Source organism: Macaca nemestrina, chromosome 2, assembly GCF_043159975.1.
Source record: "Macaca nemestrina isolate mMacNem1 chromosome 2, mMacNem.hap1, whole genome shotgun sequence".
NCBI classification, from domain to species: domain Eukaryota; kingdom Metazoa; phylum Chordata; class Mammalia; order Primates; family Cercopithecidae; genus Macaca; species Macaca nemestrina.
Window position 1 is genome coordinate 43,972,689 of NC_092126.1, and position 23,418 is coordinate 43,996,106.

At 42.8% G+C, this 23,418-nt stretch overlaps 1 protein-coding gene across 21 annotated transcripts in view; it reads left to right on the top strand.

The window, feature by feature from the left end:
* Nucleotides 1-23,228, top strand: part of LOC105469979 (zinc finger and BTB domain containing 38) — a 124,797-nt gene extending 101,569 nt beyond the window's left edge. For 19 of the 21 annotated variants that reach the window (XM_024789190.2, XM_024789188.2, XM_024789189.2 and 16 more), the window contains one exon: nt 16,713-23,228. In XM_024789190.2, the coding sequence (XP_024644958.2) occupies nt 16,713-20,300 (3,588 nt within the window). In that variant the 3' untranslated portion in view covers nt 20,301-23,228. Of the gene's footprint in view, nt 1-6,232; nt 6,421-6,859; nt 7,267-16,712 lie in introns of those variants that run through there. The other 2 variants (XM_011721640.3, XM_011721641.3) reach the window with 2 other exon arrangements.
* Nucleotides 23,229-23,418: the final 190 nt, after the last annotated feature.

The following is a 23,418-nucleotide window of genomic DNA, read 5'->3' on the forward strand; positions in this document are numbered from 1 at the left end:
TTGGCTGAGTTCCACAGCCTCTCTGAACCTCACTTTTCTCATTTGTAAAATGAGAAAGGTTGCTGTGAGGCCTAAATGGAATGATATACATGCAGTGTGGAATGATATACATGCAGTGTGTAGAACGGTGCTGAGCACACAGCACATATGTGCTTGTTGGGACACAGCTTGGATGACATATGTAGGTGACTTCCTCCTGTCAAATGATAAGTCACAATGGGGACATTGTTGCATTTGTTAGGAGTGTGGGGATGTCACTTCAAAGCAGTTCTCAGCTGCCCAGAGGGGCTCCAGCATAAGCAGGAGACATGGTAAGCTGTTCCTTCATAGTGTAGTCAGAAGTCACGGGCCAGGTCGTGTGGACTAGATATCTTGGTAATTTTCAGCAGGATGCAAAAGCACACCTGCCCAGACCGTGTCTCCCACACCCTGGCTCAGTGTCAGTGATATCACTGATCTCAAATTCTTTTTGTGGTTCCACGGGTCAGTCTGATATGCATAGTTCTGCTGAGAACCACCATTATAAGTACACACGATCGTGCCTCTTCCATCTACTGTTCATTGCCTGATGGGGGGCAAGGGCTTATAGATTGGTGTGCCGGGATGCAAAGCACCTGCAGTTCCATGACCCAGCAGGAGGCCACAGACCCAGCACCGTGTCCAGATTAGCTGCTTAGGAGAGGAGGAGAGGAGGCCGGGGGAGGGAGCAGACGCCAGAAGGAAGCGACCGGTGACTGCAGGGTGGAAAGCTGCCAGAGTGTGGGAAGGGAAGATGTCACGTGGAAGCTAAGTCCTTCACAAACACCCAGCACCAGGGCCTTACACGACACCGCCATGTTGCCACCTTTACAACTTTTTAAGTATTAAATTGTAAAGAGTTTGTTGCCAATTCAGCCCAGGTACTCAAGACAAAGGCCAAATTCCTGGACTTTGAACAAAGCATGTCCGTAGTGCTTGAAAGATTGCTCTTTTTCTTCCTTTGGGCCAAAATGGTGATAGTAAGCAGTTTTCAGTGTTTCAGAGCTGTGGTTCAGTGTTTTAACTTGTTTGGGCTGTAATAGCTTTGTGGGCAGCAGATAGCTCTGTTTTATCTTACGCAGCTCAGCTTTAGGCCAGCAATGTTGATTTGTGTGTGGGGTGGGTTCTTTTTCCTTTTTCATGTCAGAACAACCTTCTTGGCTTTTTTTTTTTTTTTTTATGACCACCCATTAGCATAGGTGGGAAATAGCAGGGCAGTTCAGGTTGACCTGACACTGGATCTGGAAAGCTCGGTGACAGTGCCAGGTATGGTGGGCTCTATAAAGCTTAGTTTTGGGTGCTTTCTGTTTTTGTATTCATTAAGTAAAGGTTTATTAATTATTATGTGGCAGTTGCAGGGCTGAGTGCTAGGAAAACTGGTCAAAAGTCTCAGCCCTCATATAATTTTTACTCTGTAGTAAAGGCACAGACTTGTCAAGTAACTTTTAATTACAATCATAATGAGTACTATGAAAGAAAAGTATGCTAAAAAATATAGAACAGAGGCACCAGATGGGAGGAGAGAAGTGGGTGGTGGATGGAGGTGAGGGTGGGCTGCTGCCCAGGCTAGAAGGACATTCCAGGCTGCAGAAGCAGCACACTCAAACACCCTGGGCTGGGAAGGCCGCGGGCACACTCAAGGAACAGAAGGGCGGCTAATGTGGGTTAGAATGGCAGGAAAGGAGGTCAGATGACAGGGGACCTTAGAAGCCTTGGTAAGGCAGCTGAGATTTGGATTCAGGGTTTTGACAAGCCCTGCTGACCAGTCTCCACTCTGTATTGGCCAGGAGACTCTTCCCTCCATCATGGAGGAGGCTCACGCCAGAAGCCAGCTCTGCCTTTGGAGATTGTCTTCCCCCAGTGCTCCCCTGAGGCTTCACACTCACCAGTCTCATGCTGCACCCTGACCGGCAGGTCCCCAGCGTGAGCCCCATAATCCCTAGGGACTGCATTATCACAGACCTGTAATAAGAGGGTAAACCTACATACTTGTGGTAGGGGAGGGGAGGCGAATGAAAACCCATCTTCCTGAGGCATTTACTTTAGATTAGCAAATCCTGGCCGTGCCAGTGTTTTCTGGGCTGTGGGGCAGACACAGATTGATTACATATCAGGCGGCATCTGGAAAATGCCTGCTGGACAGCTGTTGTACACCTGGCCAGCCATGAAGGATCCCAGGCCCAAGGCCCACCACCCAGCAATGCTCAGATTATCCTGGCAACTGCCACCCGGGATCAAGGGGCTGCATGCCTTAACTACCATCCTCGGCTGCCCTGCTTGGAGACCTCTCTGGCACATTCCTCGATCTCTCTGAGATTTCTTGGCATATGACTCAGGCTGGTTGCCCCCATCTGCCCAACCTCTTGAATCCCATTCTGGGTCTTTTCCAGCTGCCAGCTTCTTCCGTGGGGATCTTGTATAACAAGCCTGCGGTTTGGACTCACTGCTGGGCCCTTTTGTGCCATATAGAACAAGTCACCTGCTCTGACTTAATTACTGCTGTATGTGCGCAATACATGTAAGGCAGATCACTTCTCCAGGCTCAGTTACCACATCTGTACTATGAGCATGTTAATAATACTAGCTTCCATATTGAGCACTAACTGTTAATTCATTGAATCCTATGAGTACATACTAGTATTTGCGGTGTTTTTTTTTTAGACGGAGTTTTGCTCTGTCGCCCAGGCTAGAGTGCAGTGGCGCAATCTCAGCTCACTGCAACCTCCACCTCCTGGGTTCAAGCAATTCTCCTGTCTCAGCCTCCCGAGTAGCTGGGATTACAGGTGCCCACCACCACACCCGGCTAATATTTTGTATTTTTAGTAGAGACAGGGTTTCACCATGTTGGCCAGGCTGGTCTAAAACTCCTGACCTCAGATGATCCTCCTGCCTTCGCCTCCCAAAGTGCTGGGATTACAGGTGTGAGCCAAGGCACCCAACCAGTATTTCCATTTTTTATGTGCCAACCTCCACAGGAGGTTGTGGAGGTGATTAAATGAATTAATATGCAAAGTGCTTTATAACATGAAATATATCTGATAAAAGCAATTTTATTCAATATTGGAGAATTCAGAGAGATGAAAATTGTAATTGGCATTATTTATGGTGACCATGCTCATGTAATGTTGGTTTATAAACATATATCTTTTTATGGTACAGATTGTTCATTTTGTAAATGAATACTGAGGGCCTACTCTGTGTCAGGTGCTTAACATATGTCAGTGAAGAAAATCAAAGATTGATACTCTTGTGGGGCTTACATTTTTGCAAGCAGACAGACAATAAATAAGTCCATTTTGTATGTAGTATATTGGAATGTCGAGTGCCATGGAAAAGTCAAAAAGCAGAGCAGGGCGAGGGGGATCGTGAGTGCAGGGGACAGAGGCAGGTTGCTTTTTTGGGGAGCGTGAGTGCAGGGAACGGCGGCAGGTTGCCTTTTGGGGGATCGTGAATGCCGGGGAAGGCGGCAGGTTGCTTTTGGGGGATCGTGAGTACAGGGAATGGTGGCAGCTTGCTTTTGGGGGGATCGTGAGTATAGGGGACGGCAGCAGGTTGCTTTTTTTAGTCGGGGTGAGCCTGGTTTGTGTTTCATATGCGTGGTCACATCTCTTAACGTGCCAGACATTTACTGCGTGCCCCCACCATGTGCTGCGGCCTGGAGATACAACAGTGAACAGTGAGCAGCCTAGATAAGCAGCTCCTCCTGGAGCTTACTTTCTGGCGGGCAGAGTGGACAGTAAACAAGCAGGCAAGGACAGGTGATAATTGCAGGTTGAGGTAAGCAGTATGAAGAAATATACAAGGTGATTTGAGGGCAAACCAAAGGGGCAGCAGATAGAGAGATGGGGTGGCCCCTCCGAGGAGACATTTGAGCTGGGCCTGAAGCACGAGCCTGAGCCAGCCACAGGCAGTGCCGGAACCGTGTGTGTCAAAAGCCACAGGGCCAGAAGAGACTGGGCAGGTGCAGTCAGCCCGGGGAGCCTGTGTGCCTGAGGAAAGGCAGCGCAAGGAGTGCAGTAGGAGGGAACGAGTGAGTCTGGAGAGTGGACAGCGCAGGGCCTTGCTGGCCACTGGGAAGGGTCTGATTTTATCCTAAGATCAGGGGAAGGCCACTGAAGGGCTTTGAGCAGGGCTTGACTTGATCTCATTTGTAGGTTTGTTTTTCTGGTTTTTGTTTTGTTTTGGTTTTTGAGACACAGTTTCGCTCTTGTCACCCAGGCTGGAGTGCCATGGCGCCATCTTGGCTCACTGCAACCTCTGCCTCCTGGGTTCAAGTGATTCTCCTGCCTCAGCCTCCCGAGTAGCTGGGATTACAGGCATGTGCTACCACACCCAGCTAATTTTTTTTGTATTTAGTAGAGACAGGGTTTTGCCATGTTGGTCAGGCTGCTCTCCAACTCCTGACCTCAGGTGATCCACCTGCCTCAGCCCCACAAAGTGCTGGGATTACAGGCATGAGCCACCGCACCCGGCCTCATTTGTAGTTTTTAAAGATCACCCTACATACTGCATGAAGGGTAAGCCGCATGAGCAGTTCTCTCCATAGCCACCAACTAGGCAGAATGCAGTCAGTTCTCAAGCTAATTCCAGCTGACAGTTCTTGAACCCCCTGCTAGGTGCCATGGACCACACTTGGTGCTTTTCAGGAGCATCATCTCATTCACTCCTCACTGCCCAGTTTCTGGTTTATCCAGGAAGTACCATTGTAAGCTGTGATTCACTGTCTTGCAAGAGTCCCGAGAAACCCAGCGTGCAGAGGGGCAGGGAGTGGGGAGCGGCAGTGCAGTGGGGGAGGCGGATTTAGATTTAACACCAGAGCAGCAGCTGGTGCTTCGTCCATTTTAGGACAACTCATTCTTGTGATTAGCTGGAGGTTCACTCTTGTTCAGAAGCCGGAATGTAAACGGCTCTTCTCTCTGCCTTCCCCCAGAGGTAGCAATCAACTGAGAGGTACAGAGCCACCTTCCATTCAATCAGCCAGCCCTTTGGGTTCACAAGGAAATGATGGTTGGCTTTTGAAATCAATTCTTGATAAGCTGACTCCTAAAATGAAAATTTTCAGGGGACAGGAACCCTGTCCTGGGGAACTCTGGGACACATTCCCCACAGCATTCAGATTAAAAATGCCTTCTATTAACACATTTTGGGGCTGGGCACGGTGGCTCACACCTGTAATCCTAACACTTTGGGAGGCTGAGGCAGGTGGATCACCTGAGGTCAGGAGTTCAAGACCAGCCTGGCCAACATGGTGAAACCCCGTCTCTACTAAAAATACAAAAATTAGCCGGGCATGGTGGCAGGCGCCTGTAATCCCAGCTACTCAGGAGGCTGAGGCAGGAGTATCGCTTGAACCCAGGATGTGGAGGTTGTAGTGAGCCGAGATCATGCCATTGCACCCAGCCTGGGGAACAAGAGTGAGACTTCATGTCAAAAAATATATATATATATACACACACACACACACGTATATATGTATGCATATGCATATATGTGTGTGTGTGTGTATATATATATATTTTGGGGGGATTCTGAGTGTCAGTGGAATTTGGGTAAAACAAGAAATGAAGACAGCACTCAAAAGGCTTCAGAGAGATTCTCTAAGCCTGTTTGCCAGATTTCTTAAGCAAGCAGGTGCCCAGGCAAGCTTGATCCTGAGATGAACTCAAGGTGCACGAGCTACCCTGAAACACCGCTGCATTTCAAAAAGAAAAAAGAAACCTAGGACCTTTTCCCCCTTTCATCTTTCCAAACAAGCAACCTAAAATATTTAACTGGGCCCATTGCATCATTCATGAATCTGACAGTACTCGTTCTCACAATCCTATGTGCACGCAACTACAAGTCCAGGGCCCTAATGTTTACCTTTTCCAGATAATAGGTGAGGTTGTCCAAGCTGGCCTCCCTCTCTGCTGAGAGCACTCCAGCAGCTTCCCGATGTTGGCCTTCAGAACAGCCTGAATTTCAGTTAAAAAATAAGCTTCCCCTGTCACACTATGCCTTCTTGAATCTGATAGCTTAAGTGCAGTAAAATCTGATAAATGTAGCTTTTCTGTGCCCGTTTCAGGCCGCATTTAGAAGGCAACATCAACAGGATTTTCCTTTTCCTAGACACAGCTCAACTCCATAAAGGACTTCTGTTTTGTAATCTGTTTTCGAGATCTGATGCGTGTGTTTCTAACACCCCGTCACGTGAGGAGGTCTGACGTAGTCACCCAACATGACTATGAGAAAATATACTGCAAAGATGTGTGTGGGATGGTGCAGCCAGCTCACTGAAGCAAAATGTCCTTTGTCGGAAAACTTTCCGCAGGGAATAACAGACCCGTGCAATAGATTTCACTTTGATATGGCCCCTGCGCTGGCCCAGTATGGACTGCAGGTTTGACTTTTGCAGGATTCCAGGTCAGTATCCTAATACAGTGCGTTCTTTTTTTAGTTAGGTTTTATTTCTAAGTTTCTTTTTATAGAAGACAACTTGCCATAGAGGGAGGAGAAAGTTGCTCTGTCGATTCAGTTGTTATTATGTACGTTCGTTAGGAGCTGCGTGGCCAAGGGCTGGCAAGAGGGCTCTTGGCCTTTTCCTCTGATTAGAAGATTTTTTAAAATGGAGTTTAATCTGGCCCTGGAGAGTGGCTTTGAGTAAGTGACTTGTAGTTCTAAGAATGTAGACTGAAAAGGTTTACTTCACTCTCCTCTCTGTAATGTCTTAGAGCTTTACTAATAAAAATACACCAGATTTTACTAACAAGCCCTATAAAGATCTGCATAATAAATGCATTAGTTAACAATTTAAAGAGATTTTTCAAGTTTTTTTTTTTTTGCATTGTAAGAATTAGGGTTTATATGGAAACTATCATTTTAAGTTTTCTGTGCATTTCAGTAAGATCGCCTTAACTAATTGAAAGGAGAGAAAATTTAATTAAGCTGGAAATACTGGGAAGTAGTTAAAGTCAGATTATTGCCAAGAATTATTTCCCTTATTTTCAAATTCATTCCCAGAATGAGTGAACCAATACTTAAAAAGCAATATCCAGGATAGATTACTGTGACCAAGCTAACCTTTGAGACTTGGAAGGCCAGGATGCAAGCAGTGATAGATTGATTGTATAAACAGATTGTAGGTAGCAGCCTCAAAGAACAATTTTCACCTGTGTCCAGTGTGGAGTGGACTGTTGCTCCACCTGGTTTTTCAGCCATGTTCAAACTCAAGAAATAGTCATCGCCTCAAACTTGGAAAATTAAGGACAGGTATGGAGAGTGTGTATATCTGCGTGACTGTGGGTGTGTCTGTGTTTCTGTATCCCTTGGTCTCCATCTGTCTCCTGAGGATTTCTGCTTTGTGTTTCACCACATTTTATTCACTGTCTCTTTAGTCCTTTTAGGCTTATATAGATTTATTTTATTGAGTAAAATAATTTTTAAATAATTTCTTAGAAAATTATTTAATTAAGATTTTTAATTAAATTTGTTTTGACTTTTTTTTGTTTTGGTTTTGGTTAGCACAGCAGTTCTCAAATTTTTTGGTCCCTAGACTCCCTTACACTCTTACAATCATTGGGTATGCAAAGAGCTTTTTTTATTTGAGTTCTTTCTATCAATATTTACCATATTCAACATTTTAAATAAGAATTGAAAGAACTATTAGATTGATGCAAAGGGAATTGCAGTTTTTGCCACTATTTTTAATTGCACCTACCTAGTATTTATTAACTGATGGAAAATGACTGTGATAAATCCAACGGAATGATAAAATAACATTTTATTAAAAGTAACTATTTTCTAAAAAAAAAAATAGTAAGAGGACTAGTACTGTTTTACATGTTTGCAAATATTTTAAAGTCTGGCTTAATAGAAAGAGAGCTTGATTTTCATCTGTGCTCCTGCCTTCAGCTGTGGCACGCTGTTTTAGTGGAAGTATGTAAAGGAAATCCAGCTTCTCACAAATAGGTAGTTGGAAAGGGAAGGAATTTTTTAATAGCCTTTTCAGCTAATTATGGATATTCTTTGATACTACACCAAAACTTGACAAGTGATAATTTCCTAAAAGTGTGTTTTTATTAGTAAATCTTTAAGAGATTGCAGAGAGAAGAGTGAAGCAATCCTACATTCTTAGAACTCGAAGGCACTTTCTCGAGGCTGCTCTCTAGGGCAAGTTCCCCTCTGCTCACTCTCAACATCACCAGCAACGGCTTGTCATGCCTACAGGTGCAGAGAGTACAAAGATGAATCAGATTGTCCCTGTTCTTAAGGAGCTCATAGGGAAGATATAAATGTGAACAAATGCATGATACCATACATTGTAATGATGGGAAACCAAAAACTAGAAATTCTGGAGGAGCAAGGCTATCCAGATAAGACATCAACTGAGACATGAACAAGCGAGGATTGCCAGGCAGGGGAACTAGGGACTGGGAGAGAAGGATAATCTTTTTATTTTTTATTTTTTTTTGAGAAGGAGTCTCGCTGTGTCTCCCAGACTGGAGTGCAGTGGTGCGATCTCGGCTCACTGCAAGCTCCACCTCCCGGGTTCACGCCGTTCTCCTGCCTCAGCCTCCTGAGTAGCTGGAACTACAGGCATGTGCCACCGCCCCCGGCTAATTTTTTGTATTTTTAGTAGAGACAGGGTTTCACCGTGTTAGCCAGGATGGTCTCGATCTCCTGACCTCGTGATCCACCCACCTCGGCCTCCCAAAGTGCTGGGATTACAGGCATGAGCCACCACACCCGGCCTGAGAAGGATAATCTTAAGAGGAAATACAGTTTCTCTCCTAAGGCTTTATTCAGGCAGAATGTAGAAGTCGTCCAAAGTTATAAGAAAAGGGACCCATGACAAGGGAGAGTGTGTGCTGTGTGTGTGTTGGGGGGAGGGGGGAGTATGGATGTAGGGAGTGGGGAGGCTAGGATGGAGAAGAGGACTTCTACTTTTTACCTTAATGCATATCTGTGCTGTTTCAGTCTTTGACCATGAACATAGATTCATTTTCTTTTTCTAAAGCTAGGAAATTCTAAAAAGCAAGTGAAGAAAGTTCATTTCAGTCATCAAAAGTATCTTAAGTGCCTCTGTTTACATTATGTGTATATGTTTTTAATTATATAAGGCTGAAGCATAGCAGGAGATAAAAACTGAAAATTCCAAATATGCTAATTTACTAGAATTTCCCAGTGGCATTTATATAAAGTCTAATTATAAAATATGTTTATCATATATTTATATAATTCTTTAAAGTACTTTAAATATTTGTACAATATACTTTATGTAAATATACACAAATGTCCTTATAAGTATGATATATAATTTTTTATTTAATTTATACAGGCTGGCTGTGGTGGCTCAGGCCTGTAATCCAAGCATTTTTTGAGGCCAAGGTGGGAGGATCACTTGAGCCCAGGATTTGAGACCAGCCTGGGCAACATAGTGGGACCCCATCTCTAACAAAAAATTTAGAAACTGTCCAAGGATGGTGGCACACGCCTGTAGTCCCAGCTACTGTTGGGGGATGGGGGAAAGCTGAGGTGGAAGGATCACTCAAACCCAGGAGTTCAAGGCTGTAATGAGCCATGACAGCACCACTGCCGTCTGATGGCACTCCAGCCTGCGTGGCAGAGCAAGACCCTGTCTTAAAAAAGAAAAAAGATAATAAAAGTAAAATAATGTATATAGAGATTTATATTTTGTTTATATATAAAATACTGGATGACCATTCATCCTGATTTTTTGAGGTACAATCCCAATGTATACCTGTTTTCCTGGCATTAGTTGTACCTCCTTTCTCTCTCAAGTGTCCTGTTTTGGATGCTGAATTATATGTTCATCCTATTTCTATATCTGTGCTTATAAAATGTATTTAAATATAATATATGTCCATGTATTTATATATGCATGCTTGTATTTGCACACACATGTGGCTGTATACATATGTGTACTATACATTTTAAAAATATATTTTAGGCCAGGCACAGTGGCTCACGCCTGTAATCCCAGCACTTGGGGAGACCGAAGTGGGCAGATTACAAGGTCAGGAGTTCAAGACCAGCCTGGCCAACATGGTGAAACGCTGTCTCTACTAAAAATACAAAAATTAGCCCGGCATGGTGGCACACACCTGTAATCCCAGCTACTTGGGAGGCTGTGGCAGAAGAAAAGCTTGAACCCTGGAGGCAGAGGTTGAGTAAGCCAAGATCGCGCCACTGCACTCCAGCCTGGGCAACAGAGTGAGACGCCGTCTCAACAAAAAAAAGAACATAAAAATTTTTTTAAAAGCTATTCCAGCTAAAATGCAAACTCAGGAAAATAGTGACATTAAAGTCAGGTGGCCAGTTATCCAATTACAAATTACTTTATGTTTTTAAAAATATTGACTTACCCAAATTTTTATATCTAGAATATTTTTGTTAGCCTTTTTATGCTTATCTATTCCATCTCGGTGAATTTATTGCACAAAACTTGCTTTTTAGAAAATATTTTAGAAAGTTACATGTAAATTAAACCTCATCTTCTTTCTAACTTACATTTCTTTTTCTGAAATCTGTTGGGGCTTTCCATTGGCAGGAGCTCCTAAGACTTCTGTTTTAAGTTACTCTTCGTGAAGAAATGTAGTGGAGGAGGTTGCTTTAAAGTAAAGTCAAAGAATACTGTTTTTGGTGAAAATGACTTTCCCCCTCCCACATGAGCTCTTTTAAAGTCTAAATTTTCATCCTGGGGATATCCTTCAAGTAAGTATGTCTAAGTGGGTCCAATGTTATTTTACTTACTGTTCTTATCAGTCACACAAACCTAACCTGCCGAAGAGGTCAGGTGGCCACATTACTGAGAGAAGCTGCCTGGTGATAAATCCTTGGGCAGGCAGTGTGTGTGTTGGGGACACAGCCACTTGGCACCAGTCCTTTTTGCCAGGCAGGCTACAACCCCAGTGTGGCCTGGTCTTCCTGTTTTTCAAAAAAGCTATATTGAATTTTTTTTTTTTTTTTTTTTTTTTTTTTGAGACAGAGTCTTGCTCTGTCACCCAGGCTGGAGTGCAGTGGTGTGATTTTGGCTCACTGCAACCTCTGCCTCCTGGGTTCAAACGATTCTCCTCCTCAGCCTCCTGAGTAGCTGGGACTACAGGCACCCACCACCACGCCTGGCTAAGTTTTGTATTTTTAATAGAGATGGGGTTTCACCATGTTGGCCAGGCTAGTCTTGAACTCCTGATCTCAAGCGATCCGCCTGCCTCGGCCTCCCAAAGTGCTGGGATTACAGGCGTGAGCCACCTCGCCCAGCCGGCTACATTGATTTTTATGTTAGAGTTTTTCAACATGGTTAAGTAAGATTTTCAAAAATATGGTTTTAAAAATCACACGGGTCAAACAAAACCTGTGGGGACCAGATTTGCTGTATGGCTTACAGTGGGCCTCCTCTGGTCTGCAGATTTAGAACTGATTTCCTTGTTGCACTTTGGACCTGTGGAATATGGCTTTTAGCCGTAGCACTTTCTGAGATCATCCAATGAGCTGGATAAATGTGCTCTGAAGACAGTTTTGACAACACTTGGTGGTTTTGGGAGTGGTCACTGTTAAGATTGGAGAGGTGGATATAGAGTCTTAACTTTAAATTGCTTCTCCAACAAGTTTCACTGCTTTTTTTCAAGTTCCATTTGCAGATTCAGACTCTGTTTTAAGCAGGTGCGTTGACTCCTGGATTATAAACTTCTTGAGGGCATGAAATTCTGACTCTGTCTCTTTCTGCCTGAAGTTGCCTTTTCTCCTCTTGTCCATATCTGCAGTGCTTAATTCCAGCAGCAGAATCCAGTACATGCCACTTCCTCCTTCAGGGAGTTTCTCAGCCTCCCCCTTCTGCCTCCCTTACTCTCTGTTGACTCCCATACCTTTTCCCTGCATGCCTGATCCTGGATGTTCCCTGAGTTTCTGTTTTGTTTTTTTTTTGCAGTGTTTCATGAGCACATCTTAGTTCCCCTGCCACCCTGCAAACCTTTGAGGGTAGAATTTTTGTTTCTCTTATGGCACCAAGTTTTGATTTCAGCTCTTAGAAATAGTTCTGGCTGGTTGATTAAAAACTACCTGAAATAAGGTGCTCCTCTGGAACAAGGTGGGAAGGAGACTTTCCAATGTTTACTCTGTATGCTTTTTCAATTTGATATCATATGAATTTATTACTTATTCACAAAAGAAATTAAGGTGTAAAAATACATACAGATTCCAGGGTCTCACCCCAGCTGTTCTAAACCAGAATCTCTGTAGGAGCAGGGGAGATGGAATCTGTAAAGCTGTAATATCTGAATACCTCTCAGGTGATTTTGATGCCTAACCAGGTTTAGGAACCACTGTCTCAAAGCACATAATAGGTATTCAGTAAGCATTCGTTCAAAGGAGGAATGAACACTTGTCCTTTTTTTTTTTTTTTGAGATGGAGTCTCGCTCTGTTGCCCAGGCTAGAGTGCAGTGGTGCAATCTTGGCTCACTGCAACCTCTGCCTCCTGGGTTCAAGCAATTCTTCTGCCTCAGCCTCCCGAGTAGCTGGGACTACAGGTGCATGCCACCATGCCCAGCTGATTGATTGCTTGTGTTTCTATAGCACTTAGCTGATGCCTTCTGCCTAGCAATTGTTCAGTAAATGTTTGTTAAGAGAATTAAAGTAAATTTTGAATTCAGATGCCATCACCACCTCCAACACCCCATCCCACTTTCTCTCTCTCTCTCTCTCTTTTTTTTTTTTTTTTTTTTTGAGACGGATTTTCGCTCTTGTTGCCCAGGCTGGAGTGCAATGGTGCAATCTTGGCTCACCACAACCTCTGCCTCCCGGGTTCAAGCAATTCTCCTGTCTCAGCCTTCCAAGTAGCTGGGATTACAGGCATGTGCCACCAGGCCTGGCTAATTTTGTATTTTTAGTAGAGACGGGTTTTCACCATGTTGGTGAGGCTGATCATGAACTCCCGACCTCAGGTGATCCACCCGCCTTGGCCTACCAAAGTGCTAGGATTACAGGCATGAGCCACCACGCCTCACCCACCTCATCCCACTTTCTTAGCTCAGATCTCATGACTCTCAATGGTTCCCTATTCACTTCTATATAAAATTTAACTGTAGGGAGTCCTTTAGGACCCTTTATGATCTGGTCTGACCCTTCTTTCCCAGGCCGTCTCATTCAACAGATACATGCTGAGGCCTGCCATGTGCCTGACCCCATATAGACACTGTCGACTGGGCTGCACACACCACTCCTGCCACCACTCAGGCTCCCTCATCAGCCCCTGAGAACAGTATCCGCTTTGATCATTTTTAATTTATTTTGCCTATAGTGTTCCTTCTCCTTACAGAATCCTTCCTATACCCCTGTTTTACTTATTTATGGAAGTAATCCAGGGCCTCTGTAAATAATTTTACTTACTCTTCTAACATTTTATACTTATCTCCAGTATATGGCCTGCCCTCATGGATTCCAATGATTAGTTGACAGTTCTCTTTCTTCCCCTAGACTCTGGGCTCCTTGAGATCAGCGACTTGCCTTCCTCCTGTTCATATCTCCAGTATATCTCTAGCACCCAAGTACTATGTCTGACCATATTAACATATTTACTGAATAAAGTTGTTAGAAGGTGTGTCAAGAAGGCAAGTCAAGGTGCTACTTAGTAACTATGATTTTTAAAGGATTTCTGCCACACAAAGGTAGATATCCCCCCTGAAAAATGTCATGCTTTGATTTTGCAAAGTTATGACAATATTTTAATGACATATATAATGATACTTATTGTATATGTTGTTCTGTTAAGTATGACTACGGTATTATTCTGTGTTAAAAGTAACACGGCCTTTTGCTGACCATCCTAGCTGAACAATCTGAGAGAAGAATCAGAATCCCACAGAAGTGGCTGGGGCTTTGTATATTATAAATCTGAGTCAGGACACCCTAGAGTGTTCATTAGCCCAATGTGAAATGCCGTATTCCCCAAATGGAAGCAGAGCCTAAAGGGAGATTCAGGATGCTGTGAAGCAGAATGTTTTGGAAGAAGCAGTAGTTTTGAATTGGAAGGACAAAATAGATGATGTCAGCATAGACCTAAGCCACCTTTCTGAATCATAGAGTGTGTCTTTTCAGATCTGAAGCTATCTAGTCAGGCTGATAAAGTATTAAAATAATGTGTGGGCTTCTGAGAAGCCAAACATGATAAAAATATATGTGTCAGGGGAGAAAGGAGATCCTACAGGGGCCCAGAGCAGAGAGACTTCAAAGAAGGCAAAAGAAACATCAGCATAGTATGCTATCGATCTGTGACCCAGTGAAGGACAGACTCCTTCACTCCGGGGTGACCCTTTCTCCCCTTCAGGGGCAAAGAGGAAGTCATAAGATTCTATTTCATTTCATTCTAGTTTTATTTGTAGAAATAATCCCCCATACTTCTGGAAAAGATTCATAGAAGATTACAGTTAAAGGCAGGGTAGACAAGAGCAGAAGAACTAATGTTAAAGAAAATGAAACAATAGGCACACCAGAAACCCAGGCCAAGAATAGCTACAACAATTGATGATAAAAGTTAGTTCTGAGCTTCTTTGTCTTGAGAATTAAAACAGAAACATGGTGAATATAGTGTTCTCATTATCTGAATTGAAGAATTTGTTAATAGAAAGGTACTTTTTTCCTATGACTGGATACTATAAAAGAATTTGTCAGATGGATCCTTGTATAAAGGACATTAAATAACATAATAGTCACAGCTTATAATAGCAGCTTTACAAAAAGGTAAAGAGAGGTTCTTTGTGTGGCCATCTGGTCCATCCAACTAAATAAATGCCATGAGCTAAATGTTATACTTTAGTGCCAGGAAAGCATTGCCACTGAGTTAAAGTTGTATCATCAAACTGTAAGGCTTTCTGGAGACGTCACTTAATACAGAATAGCATGGAGAGACTGGATGAATAGCTGGTTAGTATGTTCTCTAGACCAGAGGGGTTTTTTTGGTGTGTGTTTTGTTTGTTTGTTTGTTTTGCTTTACTTTTAACTGCATGTGGTGATCTATTAGTGGGTAGTGAAATTAGTGAGTTGCTGTAAGCATTCTTTAAAAGAAAAGGCTGGGTATGGTGGCTCACGCCTGTAATCCCAGCACTTTGGGAGGCCGAGGCGGGCAGATCACAAGGTCAAGAGATCGAGACCATCTTGGCCAACATGGTGAAACCCCGTCTCTACTAAAAATACAAAAATTAGCTGGGCATGGTGGCATGTGCCTGTAGTCCCAGTTACTTGGGAGGCCGAGGCAGGAGAATTTGCTTGAACTCTGGAGCCAGAGGCTGCAGTGATCTGAGATCATGCTACTGCACTCCAGCCTGGCGACAGAGCAAGACTCCATCTCAAAGTACTAGAGCAGAACAGAATGCATCACACCTAGTAAGGGTGAGTGTTAATTTCATTTGTGTCTTAGGTCACTATGTACTGTGACAGAGATCGTAAGAGATAGGTCACTGTCTCTTACTGTGGGAAGTACGAAAGCTGCTGCTTTTCACTGCCCCTCACTAAAATATCAGTTAGTAAACTCTAGCACCCCAAGCTCATGGAGTAGGACTTATATAGAGAATATAGCAAATACAGAGAAGAATAGAGATGGGATCCTCAGACCAGAACAAGAGCCACTGTGCCTTGAAGTTGTGCTAATTCAGGAACCTATGACTAGATTCATTCTTGTCCATTCTTGTCAAAGGATTTAGAAATGTCCTTTCCTGGTTTTACGTTTTATCTCCTTTGTATTTGCCTTCAGTACCCGACAGTTCTTTTTGAAAGCCCTAGTCTACTTTGTCTCTACTAAAGGGGAAACTAGAAAAGGAACCCCTTTTTCTGAGTCCCCGCAGGGCCAATAGCGCAGAAAGGCAGGGTGCCCCTGGTGGTCAGACTCGATTACACATCCTGCAACTCTAGAGAGAGAGACCCTTCTGAGCCACAAATCAGGAAGGGCTCCTTCAGTTCTTGCTGCTTCTCTGAGTGGGCAATAGCTTTGCATATAGGTACCACTTAAGGAAAATTCATTTTAAAAAATAGCCTGGGCAACATGGCGAAACCCCATCTCTACCAACAATACAAAAATTAGCCGGGTGTGGTGGCTTGCACCTGTGGTCCCAGCTACTCAGGAAGCTGAGGTGAGAGAATAGCTTGAGTCTGGGAAGTGGAGGTTACAGTGAGCAGAGACTGTGACACTGCACTCCAGCCTGGGTGACAGAGTGAGACTTTGTCTCAAAAAAAAAATAAATCATTTTCCTGCTTCATGGTTATGACTGGATCATCAGAGTCCTCTTTGAAAATAGGCAGGAAGCTTGTGGCAGGACCATGGAATTGCCCAGCTCTAGTAGTTCAAAGCAGCAGCCTTGAGTGATGATGAGACCCTTAACATTTCAGAAAAAATAAAGTAAAATAAAACCTCCTCCCCTCCCAAATTTGGACATGTATATATAGCTCCAACTTTGGAGTAAAGGGGAAGGAGTTCTGGGAGGATTTCCAATGATAACAACTATTAGCAATGGTATGAGAAACAGGCTGGGGCAAGAAAAAGATTTAGCTTCTAATGTTGACTCTTGAGCCTTGGGAGCATCAACAGAGAGATAAAAACCTGAAGTTTCATACAAAAGAACAGTTTTTCACAGAAGTGGAAAATAGTCTAGAGATAAAGAAGCCACCTGTGGAAGAGTCTCTAACCATTTCTCTCCTCTTGTTTCAGATGACAGTCATGTCCCTTTCCAGGGACCTCAAGGACGACTTTCACAGTGACACGGTGCTCTCCATCTTAAATGAGCAGCGCATTCGGGGCATTTTATGCGATGTCACTATCATTGTGGAAGATACCAAATTTAAAGCCCACAGCAATGTTCTGGCAGCTTCAAGCCTGTATTTTAAAAATATCTTTTGGAGCCATACAATCTGTATTTCCAGCCACGTCCTGGAGCTGGACGATCTCAAAGCTGAAGTGTTTACCGAAATACTTAATTATATCTACAGTTCCACAGTCGTTGTCAAGAGACAGGAAACAGTCACTGATCTTGCAGCTGCAGGAAAAAAGCTGGGAATATCATTCTTGGAAGACCTTACCGATCGCAACTTCTCAAATTCCCCGGGTCCCTATGTATTCTGTATTACTGAAAAGGGAGTGGTTAAAGAAGAAAAACATGAAAAAAGGCATGAAGAACCAGCCATCACTAATGGGCCAAGGATCACAAATGCATTTTCCATCATCGAAACAGAAAATAGTAATAACATGTTTTCCCCGCTGGACTTGAGGGCAAGTTTCAAAAAGGTCTCTGACTCCATGAGAACAGCTAGCCTTTGCCTGGAGAGGACGGACGTCTGCCACGAGGCAGAGCCTGTCCGCACACTCGCTGAGCACTCATACGCTGTTTCTTCCGTAGCTGAGGCTTACAGAAGTCAGCCTGTACGTGAACATGATGGCAGTTCACCTGGTAACACAGGGAAAGAAAACTGCGAAGCCCTTGCAGCAAAACCGAAAACATGTCGGAAGCCAAAGACATTCTCCATACCACAGGATTCTGACTCAGCCACAGAAAATATACCACCCCCTCCAGTATCCAACTTAGAGGTTAATCAAGAAAGAAGTCCACAGCCAGCTGCCGTTCTTGCTCGTTCAAAATCTCCAAACAATGAAGGAGATGTCCATTTTTCCAGGGAAGATGAAAATCAATCTTCTGATGTTCCCGGGCCGCCAGCAGCAGAGGTTCCACCTCTGGTGTACAACTGTAGCTGCTGTTCCAAAGCCTTTGACAGCAGCACTCTGCTCAGTGCCCACATGCAGCTTCACAAGCCAACCCAGGAGCCTTTAGTGTGCAAGTATTGCAACAAACAGTTCACCACCCTGAACAGGTTGGATCGGCATGAACAGATCTGCATGAGGTCAAGCCACATGCCCATTCCTGGAGGAAACCAACGCTTTTTAGAAAACTATCCTACCATTGGACAAAATGGAGGTTCATTCACGGGTCCAGAACCTTTATTATCTGAAAATAGGATTGGTGAATTTTCCAGTACCGGAAGTACTTTGCCAGACACGGACCACATGGTTAAATTTGTTAATGGGCAAATGCTCTATAGTTGTGTTGTGTGCAAACGTAGTTATGTGACCTTATCTAGCCTCCGAAGACATGCAAATGTTCACTCCTGGAGAAGAACATATCCTTGCCATTACTGCAACAAAGTATTTGCATTGGCTGAGTACAGGACAAGGCATGAAATTTGGCATACGGGAGAAAGACGATATCAGTGCATTTTCTGTCTTGAAACTTTCATGACCTACTATATACTCAAAAATCATCAGAAGTCTTTCCATGCCATCGATCATAGACTTTCCATCAGTAAAAAAACAGCAAATGGAGGCTTGAAGCCTAGTGTCTATCCATATAAACTTTATAGGCTACTGCCTATGAAATGCAAAAGGGCCCCTTATAAGAGCTACCGAAATTCTTCCTATGAAAATGCACGAGAAAACAGTCAAATGAATGAGTCTGCACCTGGTACCTATGTTGTTCAGAATCCACACAGCTCTGAATTACCTACGCTGAATTTCCAAGATACTGTAAACACCCTGACCAACAGTCCAGCCATCCCATTGGAAACATCTGCATGTCAGGACATACCCACTTCTGCCAATGTACAAAATGCAGAGGGCACCAAATGGGGAGAGGAGGCATTGAAAATTGATCTTGACAATAACTTTTATTCAGCTGAGGTGTCAGTTTCTTCCACTGAAAATGCTGTCAGTTCTGACCTCCGGGCAGGGGATGTACCTGTTTTATCCTTGAGTAATAACAGTGAGAATGCTGCCTCTGTGATCAGCTACAGTGGCTCTGCACCCTCGGTCATTGTACACAGCAGCCAGTTTTCATCGGTGATCATGCACAGCAATGCCATTGCTGCCATGACCAGCAGCAACCACAGAGCCTTTTCAGACCCAGCTGTCAGTCAGTCCCTGAAAGATGACAGTAAGCCTGAGCCAGATAAAGTGGGTAAGTTTGCAAGCAGACCCAAAAGCATTAAGGAGAAAAAGAAAACTACATCACATACCAGGGGAGAAATACCGGAGGAGTCAAAATATGTTGCCGATCCTGGAGGATCATTGAGCAAAACCACAAATATTACTGAAGAAACCAGTAAAATTGAAACCTACATTGCAAAACCTGCTCTGCCGGGAACCTCCACAAATAGTAACGTTGCACCCCTTTGCCAAATAACAGTGAAAATTGGAAACGAAGCCATTGTGAAAAGGCACATCCTAGGATCTAAATTGTTTTATAAAAGAGGGAGAAGACCTAAGTATGAGATGCAGGAGGAGCCTTTGCCACAGGGGAATGACCCGGAACCCAGTGGAGACAGCCCACTCGGGCTTTGCCAATCCGAGTGCATGGAGATGAGTGAAGTGTTCGATGACGCAAGTGACCAGGATTCCACTGACAAACCGTGGCGCCCTTACTACAACTACAAACCCAAAAAGAAATCCAGACAGTTGAGAAAAATGAGGAAAGTCAACTGGAGGAAGGAGCACGGAAACAGGAGCCCGAGCCATAAATGTAAATACCCAGCAGAACTGGATTGCGCCGTGGGGAAGGCTCCTCAGGATAAACCCTTTGAGGAAGAAGAAACTAAAGAGATGCCCAAGCTGCAGTGTGAACTCTGTGACGGAGACAAAGCAGCGGGGGCTGGAAACCAAGGAAGGCCCCACCGACATCTTACTTCTCGGCCATATACCTGCGAGCTCTGCGCCAAGCAGTTCCAGAGCCCTTCTACACTCAAAATGCACATGAGATGTCACACCGGGGAAAAGCCATACCAGTGCAAGACCTGCGGACGGTGCTTTTCGGTGCAAGGAAACTTACAGAAACACGAACGCATCCACCTGGGCTTGAAGGAGTTTGTCTGTCAGTATTGCAACAAGGCGTTCACCTTGAATGAGACCCTCAAAATCCATGAAAGAATCCATACTGGAGAAAAGCGTTACCACTGTCAGTTCTGCTTTCAGAGATTTTTGTATCTCTCCACCAAAAGGAATCATGAGCAGAGGCATATTCGGGAGCATAATGGGAAGGGCTATGCCTGCTTCCAGTGCCCCAAAATTTGCAAAACAGCTGCTGCCCTTGGAATGCACCAAAAGAAACACTTATTCAAAAGCCCAAGTCAGCAGGAGAAAATAGGTGAAATGTGCCAGGAAAACTCAAATCTCTTGGAGAATCAACATTTCATTGATTCAGAAGACAATGATCAAAAGGATAACATACAAACCGGTGTGGAAAATGTTGTCCTTTGAGTGGCAAGAGTTAGAAAAATCTTCAAAAATATAGTTGGTGTTTTTTTTTTTTGGTTATGATTTAAGTTTAGTTTAATTTTATTCACATAACAGTCATGAAGGAGTGAAATTTAAAAACAAAACAAAAAAACACTCATTTGTGAAAATTCCAGAAAAAGGATCCTAATATCTACTTTGGGTTTTAGCATTAACTTTATGCAAAGTGCACAAAAACAAAATAGCTGACTCCTCCAGTATCCCAAGTTTCTTGTGAAAGTTAATGAAGTTCTTAGCTGTGGTATTTCTACCAGTGAAAAAAGGAGTTTAATTTTAGCCTAGTTTGAAACTTTCTAATAATTGCTAATAGGAACTGGCTGCTGAACTGTCTTTAGTCACTGGAGAAAATGAAGATGGCATCTTCGTAAATATGTTACGTGGTAATGAGCTGTGTGACGGTCTTTATTCCCATCTGGCTTCTGCACTATTAAAATTTGTTTAAATTAATGGATACACATGAAATACTTAAACAATATAACTGAAATTATGTGCATAATGAGTAACCTAAAGTAGGACATTCATACATTATGTAGAACTACTTTTCTGCAACACAAACCTTGTAAAATACATATATAAATCACTATAACTTTTAACTGTCCATATCCCCTGTAGAGAATTATGAGGAGCAATAGATCTGCAAATAATGAGGACTGATGTAAAAATCAGTAGAAAGCATTTTGAATATGATTTCAGAGCATGTGAATGCTTTTAGATGGAATGCTGTTCCCTTGAAGTTATGGCTCAGCTGTTCTTAGAACTGGTCTACTCAATTCACAGAAAACATAGGTCATGCCTTATCTATGGGGGAACACCCTCCCAGAATTTACCTGTGATTACCTGTGCTGCATATTACTTTGCAATGGCCTCATCTCAGAGAATGAAAGAGGGTCACATTCTTCTGAAACTCTCTGCAGTCTTCCAACCACCACAAGGCCATGGATGTGGGGGGTCTATTCCAGACAGACTTAAGGGTTCAAGTGGAAGCTGCCATCTCCCATTCCACTGAAGGACTGTCCAAGAGATTTAGTGCAAGGTACACTGCAGTAGTGAATTCCCAGGCACTTGAAAGTGACTGCCTAATCCCTAATAATTGTAATTACTAGCCTTCTTGGAGATTATGCAGCCCACAAGTACAGACTAGTATAAAGCAAAAGGGCAAAGGAATCCACACCCTCCACCCCACCCATTAATGACTTGAGTGGGCAAGAAGAAGTGATGGCCTTCCTTGCCTAAAACAATAGCTTTGTTTTTAGGGGATGGAAAGGTAGAATGTGGAGTGACATGGTTCTATCGTTTACTTATGAGACTCAGAAATATATCTACAAAGCCAGATGCTCTGTCGTCATATTTGCAGACATCTACACCCCTTGCTAAAAACCCACTGAAGTCTTTTTAATGTTCTTTTACACTGACCCACACCATCAACATTGCCCTCAAATCTAATTTCCCTACATCATATTCTATCATGTGGACCAGGTTCCTGGAAAGCTGGAATGCATGATTCTTTTTTAAACTGCCAGAATGGGAGGGAGAGAGAAAACATTTCTACCCTTTGATCACCGGTGTGAACAGAATCCGGAATGCAGTTTCAGCCTGACCTGCAGTCATTCATGTTCATTGGATTTGACGAATGGAAACCCAAGGTTATCGAAGATTGGAAGGTTATCATTGTGAAGAAGTAGCTTAAAGGACTCCGGTTTCTCTCTACAAGTATGATGTCTCCATGAAGAAGACTTAGTATGGATTTGGGTGGGTAAGAAAGCATTTAAACACCCACGAAAGGACATGATTAAAGTTGACCTTTTAATACTGTAGTACCTTGCTGTTAAGTAACCCCACTATTGTATCTGCATTTATCTTTTGTTCATCTACTTTCACTTACATACAGTATTATATAAGTAGAGAAAAATGGGAAAATGCAAGCAAATTCAACTTTATTTTATACATTGTATATATGTATACCCTACACTATTCATTTGGGTTTTGTTAGATAGTCACAAAGGGCTTATGAAAATCATTTTTGAATTGATCATTAGAACATTGAATAAGCAATCCTGTGATCCACTAATTTGTTTTATCAGTTAATAATATGAATCAAAGATAATTAGTGTGTACTCTAGTCATTTTGATTTCAGTTAACCCCAAATATAAAATTACCTGTAGTGGTGTCTCTCTCCCAGCCCTTACATGTGGATATTTTTTAAGTGGGACTTGTATGCTGATAATTCTGGACCAAAGTAAATATGGCAGAATATTTATACATGAAAAAATTTTGCAAATATTTTCTATAATTGTATTCATTTAAAATGTTGATAGCTTGTGTTAGTTTCAGGGAGGGGTGTATATTTTGATAAAAAAATACTTGACTTTGTAATTCTGTATATTCTATACAATTTATAGCAGAGCCGTTTTAAGACAGCCTTGTCACTTTTTTTGTTAATTGTGAAAATTTTATTGAGTGATGTTTAAGTATGCATTGAGTACATGACCAACTAGAATTAAAGTAAGTGTAAACAGTGAACATACTGTATGCTGTACAAGATATAATGTAACTTGCTGTTTTAGCATCTGTATTTTGGTTAGAAGATATTATTAAATGCAGATGTTAAGGATTGGAAAAGTCTAATTTTATTTTTAGAAATAATGGATATAAATTTGTTTTTGCTTGATTAAAATAGCTTATTCCTATATTAAGTCTCTTTTTAAATGTTTTAATGTTATTTCTTTCGTGCAGCTATTTCATCTGAGTCACAGCTTTGTTTCCACATATTATTCATTCGGTATATTTCTGTTTCCTTACTTGTTTACATTCCGTGGTACCTACTTACATGCTTAGGAGTCAAATGGATTATGACATTAGGAAAAAAGCAGAATAAAAGAGATTGAAGTCTTCTGATGATTGAGTGTTTTGGATAGGCCTGATCTTATAATGATAAATCAGAGAATGAAATGCTCTCCAGGAAGCATTCTGCTGCACTCATCCGCGGGAAACAAATTACATTTATTGAGTACCAGGCACTAGGCAACATCTTTACATAGGCTATTTCATTAACACACACACACCAGAATTCAACCTCATTAT